This window comes from Schistocerca cancellata, chromosome 3, assembly GCF_023864275.1.
Source record: "Schistocerca cancellata isolate TAMUIC-IGC-003103 chromosome 3, iqSchCanc2.1, whole genome shotgun sequence".
In the NCBI taxonomy this organism is placed as follows: domain Eukaryota; kingdom Metazoa; phylum Arthropoda; class Insecta; order Orthoptera; family Acrididae; genus Schistocerca; species Schistocerca cancellata.
In genome coordinates this window covers 392,416,797-392,438,388 of record NC_064628.1, presented here as the reverse complement: position 1 = coordinate 392,438,388, position 21,592 = coordinate 392,416,797, and the positions used below count along the sequence as shown (strand labels likewise).

General features: G+C 40.0%; 1 protein-coding gene across 1 annotated transcript in view; it reads right to left on the bottom strand.

Moving 5' to 3' along the window:
- LOC126175117 (serine/threonine-protein phosphatase 6 regulatory ankyrin repeat subunit C-like) overlaps window positions 1-21,592 on the bottom strand; it is a 357,458-nt gene that overhangs the window by 257,282 nt on the left and 78,584 nt on the right. The window contains exon 2 of the mRNA XM_049921671.1: window positions 11,775-11,863. Within this exon, the coding sequence (XP_049777628.1) occupies window positions 11,775-11,837 (63 nt within the window). The 5' untranslated portion in view covers window positions 11,838-11,863. The remainder of the gene's footprint in view (window positions 1-11,774; window positions 11,864-21,592) is intronic.

Sequence of the window (21,592 nt, the reverse complement as noted above, 5' to 3'; positions counted from 1 at the left end):
ACTCTCTCTCTCTCTCTCTCTCTCTCTCTCTCTCTCTCTCCGTTCTATCGTTCCAGGACACATGTAGTGAACTCACCTACTCCAGTTACACCTGCTTCCCCTCTCTTCACACAGCACACCTCCTGTCTGCATCCCATTATTATTATCATCTTTCTGTTTGTTTTCTTTTTGATCTCATAATGCTTTCACATTGATTTGAGTTTGTTTTTGCCTTTCACTACAGACCCTACTCCCTCAGGTTTCACCTTTTTTTCCCCATACCTCATCCATTTCATCCTTTCTGTGATTTTCCCCACATATTTTTATGGTTTTTTACACTTACACTATGGATCCTTGCTCCTTCCAGCTGCACCAATACAGAAAATTCTCTCTCTATAATTAGCCAGAATCCAGTACCACACACTGTTCCTGCATTGGTGCCTAGCTCATGTGATTCAGTGCCTCCTGTATGTGATGAGTAGCTGTCTAGTCTTTTCATATTGTTAATATTGGTATATTATTATTCTTTTTTAGGTTGGTGTCAGGTTTAAGGCAGCCTCTTGTGATAGAAGTTACAAAAACAGAAAAAGCTCATGAATGATTAAGAATGAACAGAAAAGTAAGGTTAGCTTATTTCATCAGAATATCAGGGAACTGAGTAATAAAACAGAAGAGTTTGTTTGTGTGGAAACTTTAAGGAACTCTGGAAAGATAACTTACATATCCTGTGCCTATCAGAACATCACAGAGCTAGATGGTTAGAGAAGTTATTTGATTACACTCTACTATCTTTCTCACTGGGAATTATTACATGAAAACCATGAGTCATCACATACATACTGCCTGATAAAAAAATTTACCACTCAGAAAATATGGCTGGGTGCTGGTGTAACTTTGTATATATACACACCGTCAGAGGCTACAAAAATGATCAGAGTTGCCGTTCTTTGTGACAGGTAGACCAGTCACCAGGATGCAGTAGAGTTGTTTGTGCTTTTTAATGTTCCCAGGACTGGTAGGGTATATAAGGTGCTTGAGCAACTTCAGATATTGACAGATCACTGTGAAGGACATGGAGATGCTGCATACCCATGTGAGACAGCATTATCAGCACCTGACAGTGTTATAAATGAGTGTCATTGTGGGTGTCCACCTAGCCAGCTGCATATCCATATTTGTGGAGCATTCAGATAAACAATGGCCTGATTCTGGACTGCACAGGAGTGTGAGGGCAGGCATACTTGTTGTCAAAGTTCTGGTCAATAACATCCACAAGGTGAGATCACCATACTGTGTGCCAAGCACATCGTAACCTCTTGGCACCTGCACCTCCCATCTGAAAACAAGTAATGGGTTCCCTGCAACATTCTATGTTTTTGTGCACCATTTGTTGTAGACTAGCAGTAGCCAGACTAGGGAATTACTGTCCATGAGTAGGCTGCCATTAACACAACACAAATGGCTGTGTTTGGAGTGACATCATGACTAGGAAGCATGGGCTGCTGATGAATGGCATCAAATTGTGTGCAGTGGTGACTCTGGGCATTGCATTATCCTGGATGATCATCAGCCAGAAATATTCAACACTCTGAGGAGTCACAGTGATGTTAAGGTGTGGAAAGACATCAGGTGTAAGCTTCTAACATTGCAGCACGTCAGAAATCAGGAATAATTTAATGATTATAAGGAATCCACCTTGATTGCAAATAGAAACCGTGTGTTGACCTAGATTTCAGCGCAGATAACCACCCCTTCTTTGGAACACACTAATGCCTAAAGAGGAATGGTCCAACATTAATACAGAAAGCCCAAAAGCGCAAAAGACTAACATAAAATGTAAAATAAATGGTACATGTGTACTATTTCAATAGCTGTACTTAGCTCAAATGTCAGAAGTGTGCTTCCTCACCCCAACCAATGTTTGGTGGATTGCGGGCTCTCAGGTACACTGAGGTGGCCCCGGCAGCTAGGCTGTGAGAATGTCAGAAAGGAATGTGCATGCACAAATTGAGAAATCGTCTTCTTCCATGTGACTGGCATTAAATGTGTTACGAAAGTGACCCAATGACTGGGTCAAAGGTGCAGGAAGTTAATGCGTGTGTATGTATAATGTTGTAGCTTGAGGATGATTTTAGAAGACTATAGAACGTTGATAGGCTGAAACTATATATGTGGGGTGGCAAATTCCATGGATGCTCAAATTCCTTATAATTACCCAAGCTGAATATGGTGTTGCAAGGATGTTTTTAGTCATATTCATTCCAAGTCTGAGCTCTGGTTTAAAATTAGGGAATAAATCCTTAATTTTTTTAAAAAAACATTGAAGTGACGTTGTACGTCCCTTCAGGCACATACACACAACTTTGCATACCATTTTTGTAACACCTGATGGCATTAATGACTTTGACCTCTGTCGGTCAATAGATAATAAGGGTGATGAAAGCGATTTTGTACGTCCTTTCACACATGTATATTAAACCCGTTGCATTATTTGACCTTTCACGTCAACAGCTACTAGAACATAAAGGTAGTTTGTCTGTTCCATGCTATATGCGACCAGAGACCTCACTTGATTAAGCTTCATGGTTCAGTACCTCAAGTACCTGATTTTAAGAAACTAGTTTAGCTTTAGGTTGTTTTTACACTATTTTGGTACACATCTGATAGCACTATTCAAAATGACCTCTGTCAATCATTAGACACTAAGGGCCATGAAGGCGACATTGTACATCCTTTCACGCAATTACATTAAGCCCGCCATACAAATTTGACCCTTTTCTGGTCTATAGCACTTAGAATTTTATACAGTAACTTTACACGCTTATCCAAGGGTAGCCATCAAATATTATCACCGACCCCAAGAAACTGAAAAAAGGGTTATTCATCCCCTATATTTTTAGCCGGCTTCTAGCTGATGGTATTTTATCTGTCCTGCGTACATGCGTTTTGACCATCCATCGAATTTGCTATCCCACATATATACTTTCAGCCTATCTACATTCTATAGTTCTATAAAATCATCCTCGAGCTACAACATTAGACATACACAAGCATTAACTTCTTGCACCTTGGAACCGGTCATCAGATCACTTCCGTAACACATGTTATGCCAATCACATGGAAGAAGACAATTTCTCAATTTGCGCATGTGCGTTCCTTTCTGACATTCTCACAGCCTAGCTGCCGGCACCACCTCAGTTTACCTGAGAGTCCGCAGCCCACCAAACATTGGCTGGGGTGAGGAAGCATGCTTTTGGCGTTTGAGCCAGGTACAGCTATTGACATGGTACACATGTACCATTTATTTTACATTTTTTGTGAGTCTTTTGCCCTTTTGGGTGTTCTGTACTAATGTTGGACCATGCCTCTTTAGGCAGTTTGTAGTTTTAATGTGTTCCAAAGAAGGCATGGTTATCTGTGCCGAAAGTTAGGTCAACATCCGGTTTCTACTTGCAACAAGGCGGATTCTTTATAATCATTACCTCAGGTGTAACTTCAGGTTATGGCTTGTAGTGACCACACAGTAGTGTGTAATGGACATCCTGTGTCCTTATGCTCTACCTCTCAAGTGAAAGTACCATGGTGCAATTTTTCATCAGGACAATACTCATCGACACATGATACATGTCACTGTAAACTGCCTCTGTGATGTCGAGATACTGCTGTGGCCATCGAGACCAACAGATGAGTTCCCAACAGAGTAAGTGTAGGACCAACTTGCACATCAACTCTGTCCGAATGTCAGTATCCAAAATATCATGGATAAGTTACAACAGTTGTGGTTCATTGTGCCTCAGGAGAGATACAATAACATTACAACACCCTTCCCAACTGAATCATTGCAAGTATTTAATCCAGAGGAGATGCTACATCATACTGATGAGTAGGCTCATTACTGCCAAGTTTCTTTTAAACTGACTCAGTATTTTAATCAGTGAAGTAACATCATCTACCCTCTCAGCTCATGAAATCTCATTCCAATTTCTCATACCCTTCTTTTTTTGCCAGGCAGTATATAAACACAGAACATTAGTTCAAAAACATTGAAACAAAGAGATTTTGTAGAAAAAACACATAGAATGTATGCTTGTGAATTAATAGCGAAAAATATTCACTTTTAATTGTAAATGCATACCTGTCACAACTGGGAAATCCTAAAGTGTATGAGTCACATGGAGTCCTTACTGTGCTATCTATTTGATAACAACAAGCAGTTAACAGTCTGTGGTGGTTTCATCATAGATTTTCTAAATGATTCTGATAAGGAAAATGCTCTGGCAACTTGTTTTGCATCCTACAATTTGTTCTCAGAAGTTAACTCACAAACACAAGTGGGTGAAGACAATATAACTCTGATCGACAATGTTTTCTTTGATGAAGCCCAAAGCAAGAAAATAACTGTATACCCAATAAGAAATTCTCTCCCAGACAATGACGCACAATTAATTAGTACAGTATATATTCCCCGCATTGGAAGTAAGTTACAATAATTAATGACTCTAGGATATATGTTTAGTAATAGTTTACATAAGATGGCCTGGGACAAAATTTATAGTGAACCAACAGTGTTCACATGAAAGTAGAGCTACAACAGCTTTTTGACATCTCCAAATTTGCCTTCTGAAAGTTCTGTACCTGCTGTGATTGGTGTTGGGCCATTTCCTTTGCTGAAATTTTTTCCCCTTGTCAGGACACTCTTACCATGTCCACCTTCAAAACTGTTGAAGGGCTCTCCATGAAAAAGTCAAATCTTCTTGTTTTTTCTTTTCAAGATGAATTTTTTTTGCTTTTTGAATCTGGAAATGCCAGTTAGAAGTCACTTTCCTAAGCCTTCTGCATATGTCATACCAATTAGTGTCACCACTGTTTTCATTGCATTACATTTCTTTAATAATACTTTTCATGTTCTTACCTTCATTTTTTGGAAACATTTCTTTTCCATTGATCATAACACCACTTCCTTTTGTGGGAGGTGTTGCTCTCGGTACTGTTCTGGTCATTTTCAACTACTACTACTACTAGAGGTTCTATTTCTTGCAGAATTCCTACATTTCAATTACTCCCACTTCATTTCTAATATCTTCTGCATTTAAACTGCCCATTAAATAACTCATTTTCTTCAAAACACTCATGCAAATACTTCAACACATGTACAGCTGATCACCTGAGCTGTGCTTACTGGCATCTATTTCGAAACTGCGGCAGCAGCAAGAGCCTCACTGTTTCATAAGTGTTCACTACAGCGCAACTCACCTAACTCTGACTAAGAAAAATATCCCTTCTAATCCTAACAAACTGAAATTTAGCTTTAAATGTCTGGATTGGTAAGTCTGATGTCAGTTGGTGTGCTTTGCATCCTGACATGGCATTTTGAACTTGGCGGGTTTTGCAAACACTGGACATTTAGTGGGCTTTGCACCCAAAGAGAACATGCATTTGGCAGTTTTTGCAACATGATTTTCTACAGCTACTTTCTATGGTTTATAGTGGGTTTTGCACTCTGAAATTTATTCCATCGTATAGGTGCTGGAAGAAATTTATATGGCAGAGAACTCAACTCAAAATTGACAAAAAATTCATTTTACGGCTTTTGCATCTGGGCTCCTCAAATGCTGACATAAAATTTAATCTGTTCCATGATAAATTCTTATCAATATATGAAAATAGCTTTCCTCATCTGTTCATCAGAAATGACTTTACACAGTCATGTAAAAAGTCATGGGTCAGTAGAGGGATTATAGTATCTTGTGAAACAAAAGGAAAGTGTATTTGTTGGCAAGAGCAAGTAAAGACTTTTGCACTAGTTGCTCATTACAAAAACTGCACAAAATTACCAAGGAAAGATATTAAAACATCAAGGAACATGCACATTATGTCAGAAATCAATAATTTGCCAAGAACATGACAAAATCATGATTGATTTACATGGGAGAGCTATAAATGATCAGTCACAGCTAACAGGTATGTTTAATAATCATTTCTTAACTGTACTACAAAATATAGGGCCAAGCAATTCAAGATAGTAATCAAAGCAGCATGTTAGAAAAAGCAACTCCCATAAAATTTGATTAAATTTACCCACTTCCCCTTATGAAATTAAGAAAATTGTATATTCTGTCAAAAATAAGAGCTCTTCCTGATATTATGGTGTTTCCAACAGAGTAGTAAAGACTTGTTTCCACATAATAACTCCTCTCTTTCCTGAAATATGTAATGCATCACTAACTCTGATCATTTTTCCAGAAATATTTGAAATATGCCATTGTTAAACCCATCAAGAAAGGTGATTGAAGAGATTTCAATAAGAGCTGACCCATTTCCCTACTGACATCACTTTCCAAAACCTTTGAGAAGTTGATGCAGGCCAACCTTTTGGCACTCAGAAGAGTTGATCATCTGAGAATGCCATTTATACATTCACTCGCCAAATTTTATGAGCATTAAATAACAAAATAGCACTGGGTGGTATTTTCTGTGACCTGTCTAAGGCTATTGACTGTGTGAATCAAAATGTCCTCATACATAAATGGAGGTTTTATGGAATCAGCAGTATGGCCCACCAGCATTTAATGTCATATCTAACAAAAATTATACAGAAGTCTGTATTTAATATTTCAACAAATGTAAACCGAGGAAATTTTTCTAAGTGGAAAGAAATCATTGTAATCAATTCCAACTTACAAACAGCAACAGAAGAAATATTAAACAATATTCTTAAAAGTATTATTGATTGTTTTCTGCAAATCGCCTCAGTCTTGATTTCAGAAAGACGCGCCATATTCAGTTCTGCAAGGTGAATGAAGACAAGTCGAGTGACTCACCCTGTATATTGCATATTTTTGATCAGTAATGTAATATGGAATAATGCCATGTAGTAAATCATTTTTATGAAAAAAAGTTGTTACTGCTCACATACATGCAGTAACCAATGCAGCCAAATTTCAAAGCATTACGTAGTTTTCAAAACATTAGTTTATTCTTACACCAGTCTCTATAAGATGATCTCAGTCATGAAATACTCAGTCCAGGTTTTGAGAGCTAATGACTAACACCTATGTCATACTCTCATTATTTAACTCAAGTTTCTATTATGTGTATTCTGCATGCGAGGATATGTGCTCCAGTCACCACGGAACTCAAGAACTTCAGATAGATAGATAGATATCATGTAACTGGATACATAAAAAATCTACTCACCAAGTGGCAGTAGAACACACATATTAAAAAAAGGTTTTTGCATATGCAAGCATTGAGAGACAATGGCTTCTTCTTGTGGCAGAAGAGTTGAAGGGGAAGGAACAGGGATGAAGGATAAGGACTGGAGAGGTGAAGGAAAAGTGGTGGAGTTTGGAAAAGTAGCCAGAACCCCAGGTCGGGGGAAATTTATCAGAAGGGATGACTTAACCAGACATCCCATTTGCATACTGCAAACTGGTGCAAGTATTTGCAAAGTATAACACGCCAAGCATAAAAACGAATGCTTGAAGATAGTGCTGAATGTATGCTACTTCAATAATGTAGTCTACACTAGATTTGCAGTTCAGACAGTTTACTTGCACTCAGATGTCGAATGAACTACTGTTTATGATCACAGTGAGTCTCAACAATCATAATTACAGTACAGATAACTGGTTATCCACACAGTGCACTGATATCAACCAATATGATTCAAGTGCACTTACCTAATACAAATGTAATTAAGTACAATTATTAAGGTATGGCAAGTAAATCATTAATATAGCCATTGTACCAGTCACTCATTACACTGTCCTTCTTAGTAGATAATCATATCAGTTCAAATAAAATATGCACAGTAAATGTCAATAGGAAATAACACAGTTCACAATCTTATCCTAATGTCACAATATATGATGATCATTACTGGAATTTGACACAGTCCATGACAACAATTACACATTCTCTGTCCAATTAATCATTGCACTCACTGAACTATCAAACTCCCAGCCATGAAATTTAGATAAAATGCAGTACATTTTATAAACTATAATTTGTATTACATTGTCTGCAGTACACTATCCCATATTTTTTGACATAGGTCTTGTGACTTTCAAACTCACCACAGATTGACTCAAATTTTCTTCTAATAAGTGTAAAATAAATTTAAGCTAGTAAATTTACAATAATTAAACTGAGGTTTGTTATTGTTATTCACTAAATTATCATAAATTACAATTAAAGATTTTATCAGGAAGTTGGCAGTTGGTATATGTTTACTTATGAACAATGATAACGAACCTCTCATTGAATTAGGTGTACAGTAGGTGGTCTGCGTTTTTCTAACAGAATATTTCAACGTTGTACCTCGGCGTCTTCATCAGGTGCTACTTGTGACTGAATGACAGGCTGACTGTGTCCCATATTTATGTCTGGACGGTGTCTGGCATTCCCTACGCTGTCCACTCCTGCTGCAACCTTGTCGGTTGGTCACTGGATGTTCCGTCTTCCGTCTGTGCCCACTTCCGCTGTTTTCCCCGGTGGCAGCCATCTCATGGTGTACCCTACTAGGTCCGTGCCTGCCAGGCACATTCCTAGCACTGTCAACAGGCTGTGTTTGCTGTTGGTGACTGTTCTGACTTTCTGTAGCACGACTATGTCAGTTGGTCATCAGGTGTTCCATCTTCTGACCATGCCCGCTTCCACTGTTCCCCCAGTGGCGGCAGTTTCATGGCATTCCCTACTAGGTCGGTGCCTGTCAGGCGCATTCCTCGCACTGTCGACAGGCTGTGTTTGTTGTTGGTGACTGTTCTGACTTTCTCCAGTGCCCTGTCATTCTCCTAGTCTTGTGTTTTCTTCCATTGTTTTTGTAATAGGTCCATAGCCGGGTTCCATGCCGTGCTGAGTTGGTATCCATCTTCCCGGTTTATCAAGTTCTCTGTCATCTTGATTCCAATCGATTCAGTGATGATGCTATCCCAAAATTTGGGGGTCTGAGATAAGATCCTGGTTTTATCATATATAATGGTGTGCTCAAGTTCCAAGCAATGTTCTACTATTGCCGATTTAGTGGCTTGTCGTAGCCTGATTTGCCTTTGGTGCTCTTTACATCTTATGTCCATGGTCCGGGTGGTTTGGCCAATCTAAGACATACTGCATTCACATGGTATATGGTAGATACCAAGTTTCCTCAATTCCAGATCATCCTTAACCATTCCAAGAAGCGCCCTGATCTTTTTGGTGGGCAGAACACACTCTTGATGTGCTTTTTCAGTATTTTGCTGATCTTAGCAGATATAGGTGCATGTGGTAGAAAGGCTACCCTTCTGGTCTCTTCTTCTTGTTCTTTTCCCTCAGTATCAGGTCATCTGGATGGATGTAGTGCCTTGTGGATGTCCTCTGTTGACTATCCATTGTCTGCGAACACTTGCTGTACTGCCACGCTGTCTCAGTCGGACAGTGTTTTGGGTTGGTGAACAAGTGTCCTCAGCACCCCATTCTTCTGTACTGGATGATGGCAGCTGCCAACTTGAAGGTATTTTATGAACAGACTGAAGGAGTGGTGATAGGTAGTCCCTTATCTCTGGTAGTGGCAAATCTGTTTATGGAGAGGTTCAAGGATGAGGCACTTATGACCACTGCGTACAAGCCAACCTGTTTCTCTGGTACATTGATGACACGTTTGTCATCTGGCTACATGGTTGGGAAAAACTGCTCAAGTTTCTTGACCATCTGAACACGAGACACCCCAGCATTAAGTTCACAATGTAACTAGAAAATAATGGTCAACTTCCTTTCCTGGATGTCCTGGTGAAAAGGAAAACAAACAGCACATCAGGCCATAGTGTGTATAGAAAACCTACACACACCAACTTATATCTACAAGCTGACAGCTGCCATCATCTGGCACAGAAGAATGGAGTTCTGAGAACACTTGTTCACTGAGCCAAAACACTGTCCAACTCAGACAGCTTGGCAGCAGAGTTACAACACCCACAGAAAGTGTTCGCAGACAACAGATACTCAACAGGGGACTTTCGAAAGGCACTACATTCCTAAAGACGACCTGTTACTGAGGGAGAAGAACAAGAAGAAGAGACCAAGAGGGTAGCCTTTCTACCATATGCAGGACCTATACCTGCTAAGATCAGCAGAATACTGAAAAAGCACAATATCAAGAGTGTGTTCTGCCCACTAAACAAGATCAGGGTGCTTCTTGGAACGGTTAAGGATGATCTGGGATTGAGAAAACCTGGTATCAACCATATACCATGTGAATGCGGTATGTCTTAGATTGGCCAAACCACCAGGACCATGGACATAAGATGTAAAGAGCACCAAAGGCGTACCAGGCTACGACAAGCCACTAAATCGGCAACAGTAGAACATTGCTTGGGACTTGAACACACCATTATATATGATAAAACCAGGATCTTATCTCAGACCTCCAAATTTTGGGATATCATCATCACTGAATCGATCAAAATCAAGATGACAGAGAACTTGATAAACCAGGAAGCTGGATACCAACTCAGCATGGCGCGGAATCCAGCTTTGGATCTATTACAAGAACAATGGAAGAAAACACAAGACTAGGAGAATGACAGAGGCACTGGAGAAAGTCGGAATGGTCACCAACAGCAAACGCAGCCTGTCAACAGTGCGAGGAATGCGCCTGGCAGGCGCCGACCTAGTAGGGAATGCCATGAAATGGCCACCACTGAGGAAAACAGTGGAAGTGGGCATGGACGGAAGACGGAACATCTGGCGACCAACCGACACGGTTGCAGTAGGAGCGGACTGCGTAGGGAACACCAGACACAGTCCAGACATAAATATGGGACACAGTCAGCCTGTCGTTCAGTCACAGGAAGCACCTGATGAAGACGCCGAGGTATGATGACAGAATATTGTGTTAGAAAAACGCAGACCACCGGCAGTACACCTCATTCAACGTGATGTCGTAAAAATGCAAGGAAAGTCTAAGAAATTATTATTATAATGAAGTTTGAGATTTCTAATATTTCATAATTAGCATTGTCGTTGGACAAGCCAAAGGAATGTAACAGATTATAAAGTTAAGTTGGATAAGCCCTGGGTCAATATTTGGGATTTTAAGTTCTGTGCATGTCTTTAAAAATAACATTATTGGAGATCTCCAAGAATTTGACAAAAAAAAAAAAAAAAGAAAAAAGAAAAAAAGTTTTGGGGGCACGAAAAACACATCTGAAAAGGATCCACCTGCTTTGTTACACAGCGCACATACAATTAGATTTTCAGCTTAGTTGTGATCGAATCTGGTACCAGCAATTTTGAAAAACAGGTCTGTTCCATTGCAACCTGTTATGTGAGTAAGACAAATAAGAACAAAGAAAACAGTTTTCAGATTATTCAGTTCATACTGTCGAGCAGGTAAGGTTCAATAGTTTAAACCATATTAACACCTAATAATTCATTAATGACATTTTGCGAACCATTAGACATTGATATTTTATATAATTAATTAGTTCTGCAGATAGTTTTCATCAGCGACCATTATCTGGCAAACTTTAATATTGGTCTTTGTACAGGTACACATCAAATTTAATTTCAAAGATCCTTTGTAAAATTTTATGTTTTTGATGCATTTCATTTCATTATTTTTAGCTTATTACATTTATATACTAGTACAACACATCAGTTAAATGATGGCCATTGGCCAAACCTATTCAAAGGAATAAAGATAAATTGCAGCTTTTGTTCATTCTCAAAATGGAATTCATGAATGTGAAGCACAACTTGCAAAAAACTTAACTTATATTTGCCTACCCCATGAACGCCAAGAAAAACTGAGTACTCACATCAACATCTCCATTATACACTGCCTGCCGCATAGCTCTTACACTGCTTTCCTCTTGAGTCATTTCCTCTTTTGTGCAGAGTGGAGAACCTGATCCAAAAAATAGTGAAAATAGGTGTAAAGCAAGGAAAATATGTGAAAGCCACACAAGAGACCAATAGAACATAAAATATGGTCTGTCTCTTTTTGAAACAAACAAAATATATTACAAATAGCTTACATTACATGAACATGTCTCTATTTCCCAATATGCATGATTTACTCAGATGTAGATTCCTCCGAATTTCAACCAAATCTTCAGAAAGACAAATGTATTTAATCAAGTTATCTCCTGTCTCAGCAAAGCATTTTATTGTTCAGAGATACATAAAAATTCGGGTGGTAAGTTTTCATCTCACCACAAGAACACCAGGATAAACTTACTTTTACAACAAAATTTCTTCCTTATATCATCACTGAATTTATCTGTCCAGATCAACCTTAAGCGGAATGTCTATACACAAGAAATAGTAGGAAAAGCGTATGTCAGACTCAGATTCACAGGCAGAGTCTTACAGGAATATAACTTATCCACTAAAGAAGTGGCTTAAAAAGCCCTTGTTTGACTGATTCTTGAGTTCTGTTTATTACTCTGGGACCCTTAGGTACGACTGATAGAAAAGTTAGAGAAGATCCAATGACGAGCAGGGTATTTCATCATGGGATCATTTAGTTGGTGTGAGAGTATTACAAAGATGCTCAATAAACTCCATTGGCAAACAGGCATTGCACATTACAGAGACTTTTACCACTGAAAATTCAAGAGAGTACTTTCTGGGATGAGGTGGGCAACATATTACTTCCTCCCAAATATGTCTCATGAATGACTACAACTAGAAAATTTGAGAAATTAGAGCTAATACAGAGGCTTACAGACAATCATTCTTTACATGGAAAGGAGGAGATCAGTTATTGGCACCAGAAGTACCCTCCACCACACATCACCATCTGGATTGCAGAGCATTGATGTATATGTAGATGTATATTAGAGAAGGCAGTCATGACATCCCTACCAACTAACCTCTCCTCATCAATAAAACATGACTAATGTTGCTCCATTAAGTTTCGGGAATGCAGCCGCATGAATTCTGCTTCTTCTTCTAATATTTCGGCTGTATACCTTTCAGCCATCTTCAGAGAGAGCCGTACGACTGACACTCCAGCGCTCGCTCCATCCTTTTAAACTCGCAGACCGCGCCACTGCGCATGCGGCCACAGATAAACAAGGCGCCAGTGATGTTGATCGGCGGCAAAGATGTACAATATGCATGAGTTACATCTGTGGCTGCGCAATCGATCCATGCTGAGAGGTCGATGTATTACTAGGAGCTGAACTGTAGCAACGTCTTTGTAAGTTCAATATTGAAAGTGCCGGATTCCATGATTTATCTAATGTGAAACCGCTGTCTCTATTAATTAGATTGTTCGTTAAGCGTATTTCAATGGCCTCTTTTACTACGGAGTCCCAGAAAGATGAAACAGAAGTCAGAATTTCGACATTTTCATATACCATAGAGTGACCAGAATCAATACAATGCTCTGCCACAGCCGATTTACTGGGTTGTAAGAGCCGAGTGTACCTGCGATGTTCTGTACACCTCTCTTGGACTGTACGATTCGTTTGTCCGATATATGAGAGGCCACATTCACATGGTATCTTGTAAACTCCAGGCTTGCGGAGTAGTAAGTCATCTTTAACGGAACCCAGGAGTGCAGCCGTCTTCGCCGGTGGACGAAAAATCACTTTTACTTTATGTTTAGTGAGGATCCGTCCTATTTTGGATGAAAGGCTTCCCACATACGGCAGGAAAGCCATGGATTTAAATGTTTCCTCGTCATCTTCTGCATTCCTTACGGACACCTTAGGTTTTATTTGTAGTGCCTTACGTATCTGTTGTGGAGAATACCCGTTGTCCTCAAAAACTCTCTTCAGATGTAAAAGTTCGTCTTTTAAACTACTTTAATCAGATATGACGTGTCCTCGGTGTACCAAAGTGCTTAGAACACTACTCGTCTGCGAAGGATGGTGACAACTATTTGTATGTAAATATAAGTCCGTATGGGTCGGTTTCCGATATACTGCATGACCCAAAGTGCCATCTTTTTTACGCCGAACCAAGACATCCAAAAATGGAAGACATCCCTCCTTTTCCACTTCCATTGTAAACTGAATTTGTCCATGGATGGAATTCAGATGGTTTAAGTCCTGCAATTTGTCCTCGCCATGGGGCCACACTACAAAGGTATCATCAACGTACCTCCAAAAAACTGTAGGCTTCAAACTAGCAGACTCCGGGGTCTTCTCCTCGAAGTCCTCCATAAATAAATTGGCCACCAAGGTGACAAAGGACTACCCATGGCGACACCGTCAGTCTGTTCGAAAAAGTCGTTATTAAATAAAAAGTATGTGGAGGTCATCACATGGTGAAACAAAGCTAAAATCTCCTTATCAAAACTTTTTCCAATGAGATCTAAAGATTCAGAGAGAGGTACCTTAGTAAATAGTGACACTACATCAGAGCTAACTAACAGATCGGAGGTGTTCAGTTTCAAAGATTTTAATTTGCCAATGAAATCTGCAGAGTTCCTTATATGATGATCACATTTTCCCACAAGCGGCCTCAATAGTGACGCCAGGTGCTTGGCACAATCATAGTTGGGAGAACCAATATTGCTCACGATAGGACGTAGAGGAACGTCTTTCTTATGGATCTTAGGGAGTCCATAAAGCCTTAGAGGCACTGCACCACTTGGTTTCAGTCTTCGTATGACTTCCGGTGGAAATGGGGAGGCATTCGAAAGCGACGCCGTCATATCTGATGAAAGTAGTTTAAAAGACGAACTTTTACATCTGAAGAGAGTTTTTGAGGACAACGGGTATTCTCCACAACAGATACGTAAGGCACTACAAATAATACCTAAGGTGTCCGTAAGGAATGCAGAAGATGACGAGGAAACATTTAAATCCATGGCTTTCCTGCCGTATGTGGGAAGCCTTTCATCCAAAATAGGACGGATCCTCACTAAACATAAAGTAAAAGTGATTTTTCGTCCACCGGTGAAGACGGCTGCACTCCTGGGTTCCGTTAAAGATGACTTACTACTCCGCAAGCCTGGAGTTTACAAGATACCATGTGAATGTGGCCTCTCATATATCGGACAAACGAATCGTACAGTCCAAGAGAGGTGTACAGAACATCGCAGGTACACTCGGCTCTTACAACCCAGTAAATCGGCTGTGGCAGAGCATTGTATTGATTCTGGTCACTCTATGGTATATGAAAATGTCGAAATTCTGACTTCTGTTTCATCTTTCTGGGACTCCGTAGTAAAAGAGGCCATTGAAATACGCTTAACGAACAATCTAATTAATAGAGACAGCGGTTTCACATTAGATAAATCATGGAATCCGGCACTTTCAATATTGAACTTACAAAGACGTTGCTACAGTTCAGCTCCTAGTAATACATCGACCTCTCAGCATGGATCGATTGCGCAGCCACAGACGTAACTCATGCATATTGTACATCTTTGCCGCCGATCAACATCACTGGCGCCTTGTTTATCTGTGGCCGCATGCGCAGTGGCGCGGTCTGCGAGTTTAAAAGGATGGAGCGAGCGCTGGAGCGTCAGTCGTACGGCTCTCTCTGAAGATGGCTGAAAGGTATACAGCCGAAATATTAGAAGAAGAAGAAGAATTCATGCGGCTGCATTCCCGAAACTTAATGGAGCAGTCTTTGCGCCGCGAAAACTTGAAGATTCATGACTAATGTTCTTTTACAGTGAAATGTGAGATCATTAAATAACAACAGAAAAATGGTTTGAGGAATAGTTAAAAATAAAGACATCAAACAAGCTAAACACAGTGATGTGTCCCATTCTAGGGATACATCCACAATATAAGGCAAGTAATCACAATCACGCAAATTTATTGATAAACACTGTTCCGAGGCCTCTGAAGTTTCTGTGAGTCTGATTAGCACAAAAGACTTCAAAAACAAAATAAATGAAAGTTCTTCAACAAAGAAATTAATTTAAAGCACCAAGCTCACAAAATAAATAATTAAATTACACATTGCTTGAGACAGTCAATCACTTTAAGAAACCAAAACTAAGCAATATTCAGAACAAACTTGAACAGAAAAAAGCTTTCCTCAGCTCTGTTTTAGTACACAAGTCTGCAACCAACTTCAGTTTATAGGAAGAACAAACACTTGATGAAATCTTATATATGTACTTCACTTGCTGAAGTATCAACAGTCCAACAGTAACAGAAATTTATAAGTCTGAAACGGACAGAAAATTGTGATACTGCCTTGTCAGTCAGTAGAACAACAGAACAAATGACGCATTTCCCAAATGACACTTTGCTGAACACTTAAAGTCCCAGGGCCATGGAGGTAGAATGCTGTTCATGGCAGCAGCTGAGTCCTTGGCCTAGCATAGGTGAAGGTCTTCTGGTTGCTGGCTGCAATGGAGCTGCTGTCATGAGCTCATACACTGGCCTAAATAGCTGCCTCACGGATGGACACTTGTGGGCCTAGTTTCTGCACATGACACAGGAGATACATGAAGAGATGAAGTTTTTCAGCGACCTCTATTGTCACCATGTATGCTTTCTGGTGGCCCGACAGAGCATGGTTGATGCCCTCTGCTGGCCTGGCCACTGAGTTATGGGGATTGCAAAGTCCTATGTTGTCTGGACTGCTGGGACTGAGCTCGCTGCAAGGCGCCTGATGTATGTGTTGTGCATAGTGTCATCAGCAGATAAGGAAAATGAATCTTACAAGATGGCACTACTAATTCAAAATGGAAGTGTGTTAAGTCAAGTCCCCATAATCAATACATCGAGAACTCGTAATTGCAACATAAACTCATGCAGGAAAAATGCTACCATATTGCAAATCAACAGAGCACTGCACAGTTGCTGTAATGGTCACTAAATAAAAAGCCACCAGCTGATAAACTAATGACTTTATCTGATGTGTTTTGGGTAGAATCAATTCTCAGATTGTCATGAACATCTTGGTGATCAGATAAATAAAGACAGTGTGTAAGAAACAAAGCTGCCATGGAAGATCATGCAGTTGTTTGCCATGACAGCTTTGTATGTTATTTATTGTCTTTATATTTCTGGTCACCAAGATATTCATTACAATCTGAGGATGTATTCTACCCAAAATGCATTAAATAAAGTCATTGCTTTATCAGATGGTGGCTTCTTATTTAGTGACTGAAGCACCAATTGTGCAGTTCTCCTACTGAAGGCTTCTAACATCCAAGTATTGAAGGACATGCAACAAATGCTATGAGACCCATCATATGATGGACCAAACACAGTGCACTCTCACTACAAAGACCCTCACACACTGATGAGCCAAAACATTATGACCACTGCCCACTGCAAGACAATGCCATCTGATGGTGTTGTTGGGATGTTGTTCAGTTAAGCAGAGCAGAGACAAATGGGGACACTGCAAGACAATGCCATCTGATGGTGTTGTTGGGACGTTGTTCAGTTAAGCAGAGCAGAGACAAATGGGGAATCATTCAAGCAGCAATACAAGCTGAAAATGAGGAAACCCAGTGACATAAGTGACTCTGACCAAGGGCAAGTTGTTATGGCCTGGCACCTGGGACCGAGCATCTCAGAAATGGCAGAGCTCTTTCGCTGTTCACATGTTGATGTTGAGAGTATTTATTGAGAGTGATTGAACGATGGTGAAACCATGACCAGACAACACAGTGTTGGACATCAACACCTAATGATAGAACATGGAAGATGGAGGCTTCCACATGCTATAAAGCCGAATAGGTGGCAATCTGTTGCAAATCTGGTGACAGAACAGGCACAAGTGTTTCATTGCATTCCATTCAGCACACTTCTTTATTTAATTTATTGGCCTTCAGCATACAGCAAGCTCATACTTACATAAAATATACAGTTACTGATAGAAAATTAGTGTTCAAATATTTATTTGTTTGCATGGATGCACTTACATACTAAGGCATGCTGGAAAGTAATGTCATTGAAATTTTTTTATGTGAAAATTCTCAAAGCTTTTTCAATAAAACAAATGTTATTACCATTCTACATCTTTATTTTTCAAGTCTACATATTTATTTCTCAGCATAGTCATCCCAGTGACAAACAGATTCCTCCAAACAAAAGGCCAATTTGTTGATACCATCAAGTAGAATGTCTGACTTCATTGCAAGAGCCACAGCCTCACCTCTGCTTGCACTCCTTCATCACTGTCAAAATGAAATTGTTGAAAGTGTTCTTTAATTTCTGAAAATAGACGAACATCGGATGGGGCCAAGTCATTACTGTATGGAGAATGACACACAACAGTGAACCCAAGCTGTCAATTTGTTGCAAATATCATTGCAATTGTTTGTTGTCTAGCATTATCATGCTGATGGAGAGGGTGCTCCATATGTTGACAATATCTTCCAATTCAAACCTTGATTACAGCACTTTGTACCTCACACACTGACATAGTTATGTTACACATTGCCATGTTATACACTACAATTCAGAGTCCTCTAGCAGCACAGGGCTGCAAATATGTAGACATGAAGAACAAAGGTGTGGAATGTTAATAATGTTGGTTTATTTTAAAAGCTTCTACACTTTCACATAAATAATTCTGAATCATTACTTTTCAGCACATCCTCTTAGTTACAGACAGACTAGTACTGTACAATCACCGTAAAATCAAATAAAGCACTTTTGTGAAGATCATTGTCAGTGACTGTTTGTTGCAGATGCAGAGATGTGTGGTAACAGTGAATTTGTGCACTGCATGGGAAAGTCTATGATTCTATGTAGCTAACAAAGGCATCACACCGGTTGGCAATGGGTGGCCAAGCTTCACAAGTTCTTGTAAAATGATTGTCGTATTTCCACATAGTCTGGGGCACCCAAAGAAAAGATTACCTGTGTCCTCTTATACTCCACAAAAGCAGGAGGGTGGCTCTATGATGCCCATCCTGTGAACAGTTTTACAGAAACATCCATGGTTAAACCTGAGACTAGCTATTAGAGAGGCGAAGGGCCTAGGCATTGAATTTGTATCAGATTTCATGGAATAAATGACCAATGGGAGAGATGATGTGTACATCTTACCTCTGTGTGTTGTTGCTTTCTTCCATTCCTGTTACTGGTCTGTCATGCATCTGTGGAGGGCATATCGGTAACCCATACTATGGATTGCAATCCAGTTGGTATGCCATGTCACAGCAGCTTCTCTGGCTAAGTGATCTTCCATGAAATCTCCCAAGAATCTACATATCCTTGAACAAGAGGAGGACGTTCTAGTAATCCAGAAACATATCGTAAAGTATTGTATGGTTACATCTGAGGTGAAAGGTTTCACTTTGCTGGATTCTTACTGATTCCTTTTAAGAAAGAAATTGGCACAGAGATACTGCTGGCATAGATAGATTGGAGGTTCTTGTGCTTCAACCAGGAATGCATTGAAAGGGGTGGAGCACATTTCTCATGAAAAAGTTCTCAGTGCTTTATATTTGCATTCATTAGTTCTGTAGACCATCAGTTGCAGGCTCACAACAAGCATTCCAATTATCAATAACTGAATATACCATGTACAGTAAAGTGTTAGTACTGTACTGATATTCAAGTCTCACTCGCATCCTCTCATAGATCTGTTTATGCTGACAGCCATCTCATACTTCTTCACCAAGGTAGGGATGGGCAAAGTCATTCATCCTTGGGAATTAGTTCACTGGTGATCACTCTATTTTTTGGGAACCATTCATTTTTACTCATTCACCATTCATTTGTGTTTGGTAGATGGAAGGCGCCACGAGGGGGCACTTGCCTCCCCCCTCGAGTACAGAGTTTTATTCATAACAGAATTCTCACACACTCGTAATTTTTGTGATTTTGTAAAACTTCTTGTTTAGGCAACTGTAGCATTACGTGGCTGATCGCAGTGAAATAATGTAAGGCGGTGCATGAAAAACCAGCTCTGAATACAGACTGCTCACCAATTATACATGATCTGTTGACCACTACAAGCAGAATAGATAAACATGTAATAATTAGGCATTGAAGAAATAAGGAATAAGCTAATTCAAACAATAACTTCAAAACAACAGATGATGATTGCTGGGTGACAATGAGCAGTCTAGTACTTGGGGCGGATTTTTCGTGTGCCATCCTGTACCACTGAAATAATGTTGTAGAAGTTATCATACTCTCTTTACAAAATGTGACACCAGACTCTCAATTATGGAGGGCAGGCCTCATTCGGATGTAAGTCGGTCTGCCTTCCATAACAATGAACATGCTCTTTTACCTTGGATCAAAAAAACACAGAAAATGGCCACTCGTGTGTGCCGGGCTGACTTCCTTTGCATGTGTAACAACAAAAAACCTTGTCTTTTTACAGGTATTTCTTCTACTGTTTATCAAAATAGTGAAGTAAGTTGATAAGCTGTTTTGTTACCTGAAAAGATGTATGTATTACATACCATGTAATTTTTATGTAATTTATGTAATTATAAAACACATTTTAATTACCGGTCATGGATGCTGAATAGAATACGAAAAGAACCAGAAGTTCAGAGTTCAAAAACGGTTTGAAACAGACCTAGAATGGGCATGCGCAGTGAATGAAATGTACTGAACTAATTATGAGCAGTCAGCAGTGGAACTGCGATGATTGTCCACGCGAATAATGACGAGTCTGCCCAAGCGAGACCGACACTGAGGCAGGAGGGAACGGGACCAAGGCTATTCTGGGAACAAGACCGATCCCAGGAACTATAAGTAGAAAGCCACGACTGAGACCGAGACAGACAGAAATGGGACCACTAACATGCCGCAGTGGGAACGAGACCGACTGTTTCCCGTTCCCGGGAATTACAAGTAGAAAGCCGTGACTGAAGTGAACTATGAAAGACTGTTCCTTAGAATTCATTCCTTACTTGTTCTGTTCATCTTGATGAACCATTCATTTGGACCCTTTAGTTCACGAATGAACCATCTCTAGTCCCAGGTATTTGACTTGCATCTTCAAAGGGATGTTGTATGGGCCTAGTGCTACTACATCTGGCAGATTCACTATGTGTCTTCAAAACACTACTATGTTTTAACTTAGACATGGATATACATTGAAGCACCAAAGGAACTGGTATAGGCATGCATATTCAAGTACAGAGACATGTAAACAGGCAGAATATGACGGTGTGGTCAGCAATGCCTATGCAAGACAACAAGTGTCTGGCACAGTTGTTAGATCAGTTACTGCTGCAACAATGGAAGGAACCAGGATTTAAGTGAGTTTGACATGGCATTATAGTTGGCACATGAGCGATAGGACACAGCATCACTGAGGTAGCGATGAAGTGGGGACTTTCCCATACGACCATTTCAAGTGTGTAATCTGGTAAAATATCAAATTTCAGACATCACTGCAGTTGGAACAAAATCCTGCAACAATGGGACCAATGACAACGGAAGAGACACATTCAACATGACAGAAGTGCAATCCTCCCACAAATTGCTCCAGATTTCAATGCTGAGCCATCAACAAGTGTCAGTGTGTGAACCATTCAATGAAACATCATCCATATGGGCTCTCAGAGCCAGGCCCACTGGTGTACCGTTGATGACTGCACGACACAAAGCTTTAGACCTCACCTGGGTCCATCAACACTGACATGGGACTGCTCATGATGGGAAACATGTTGCCTGGTCAGACGAGTCTTGTTTAAAATTGTATCGAGCGGATGGACGTGTATGGGTAT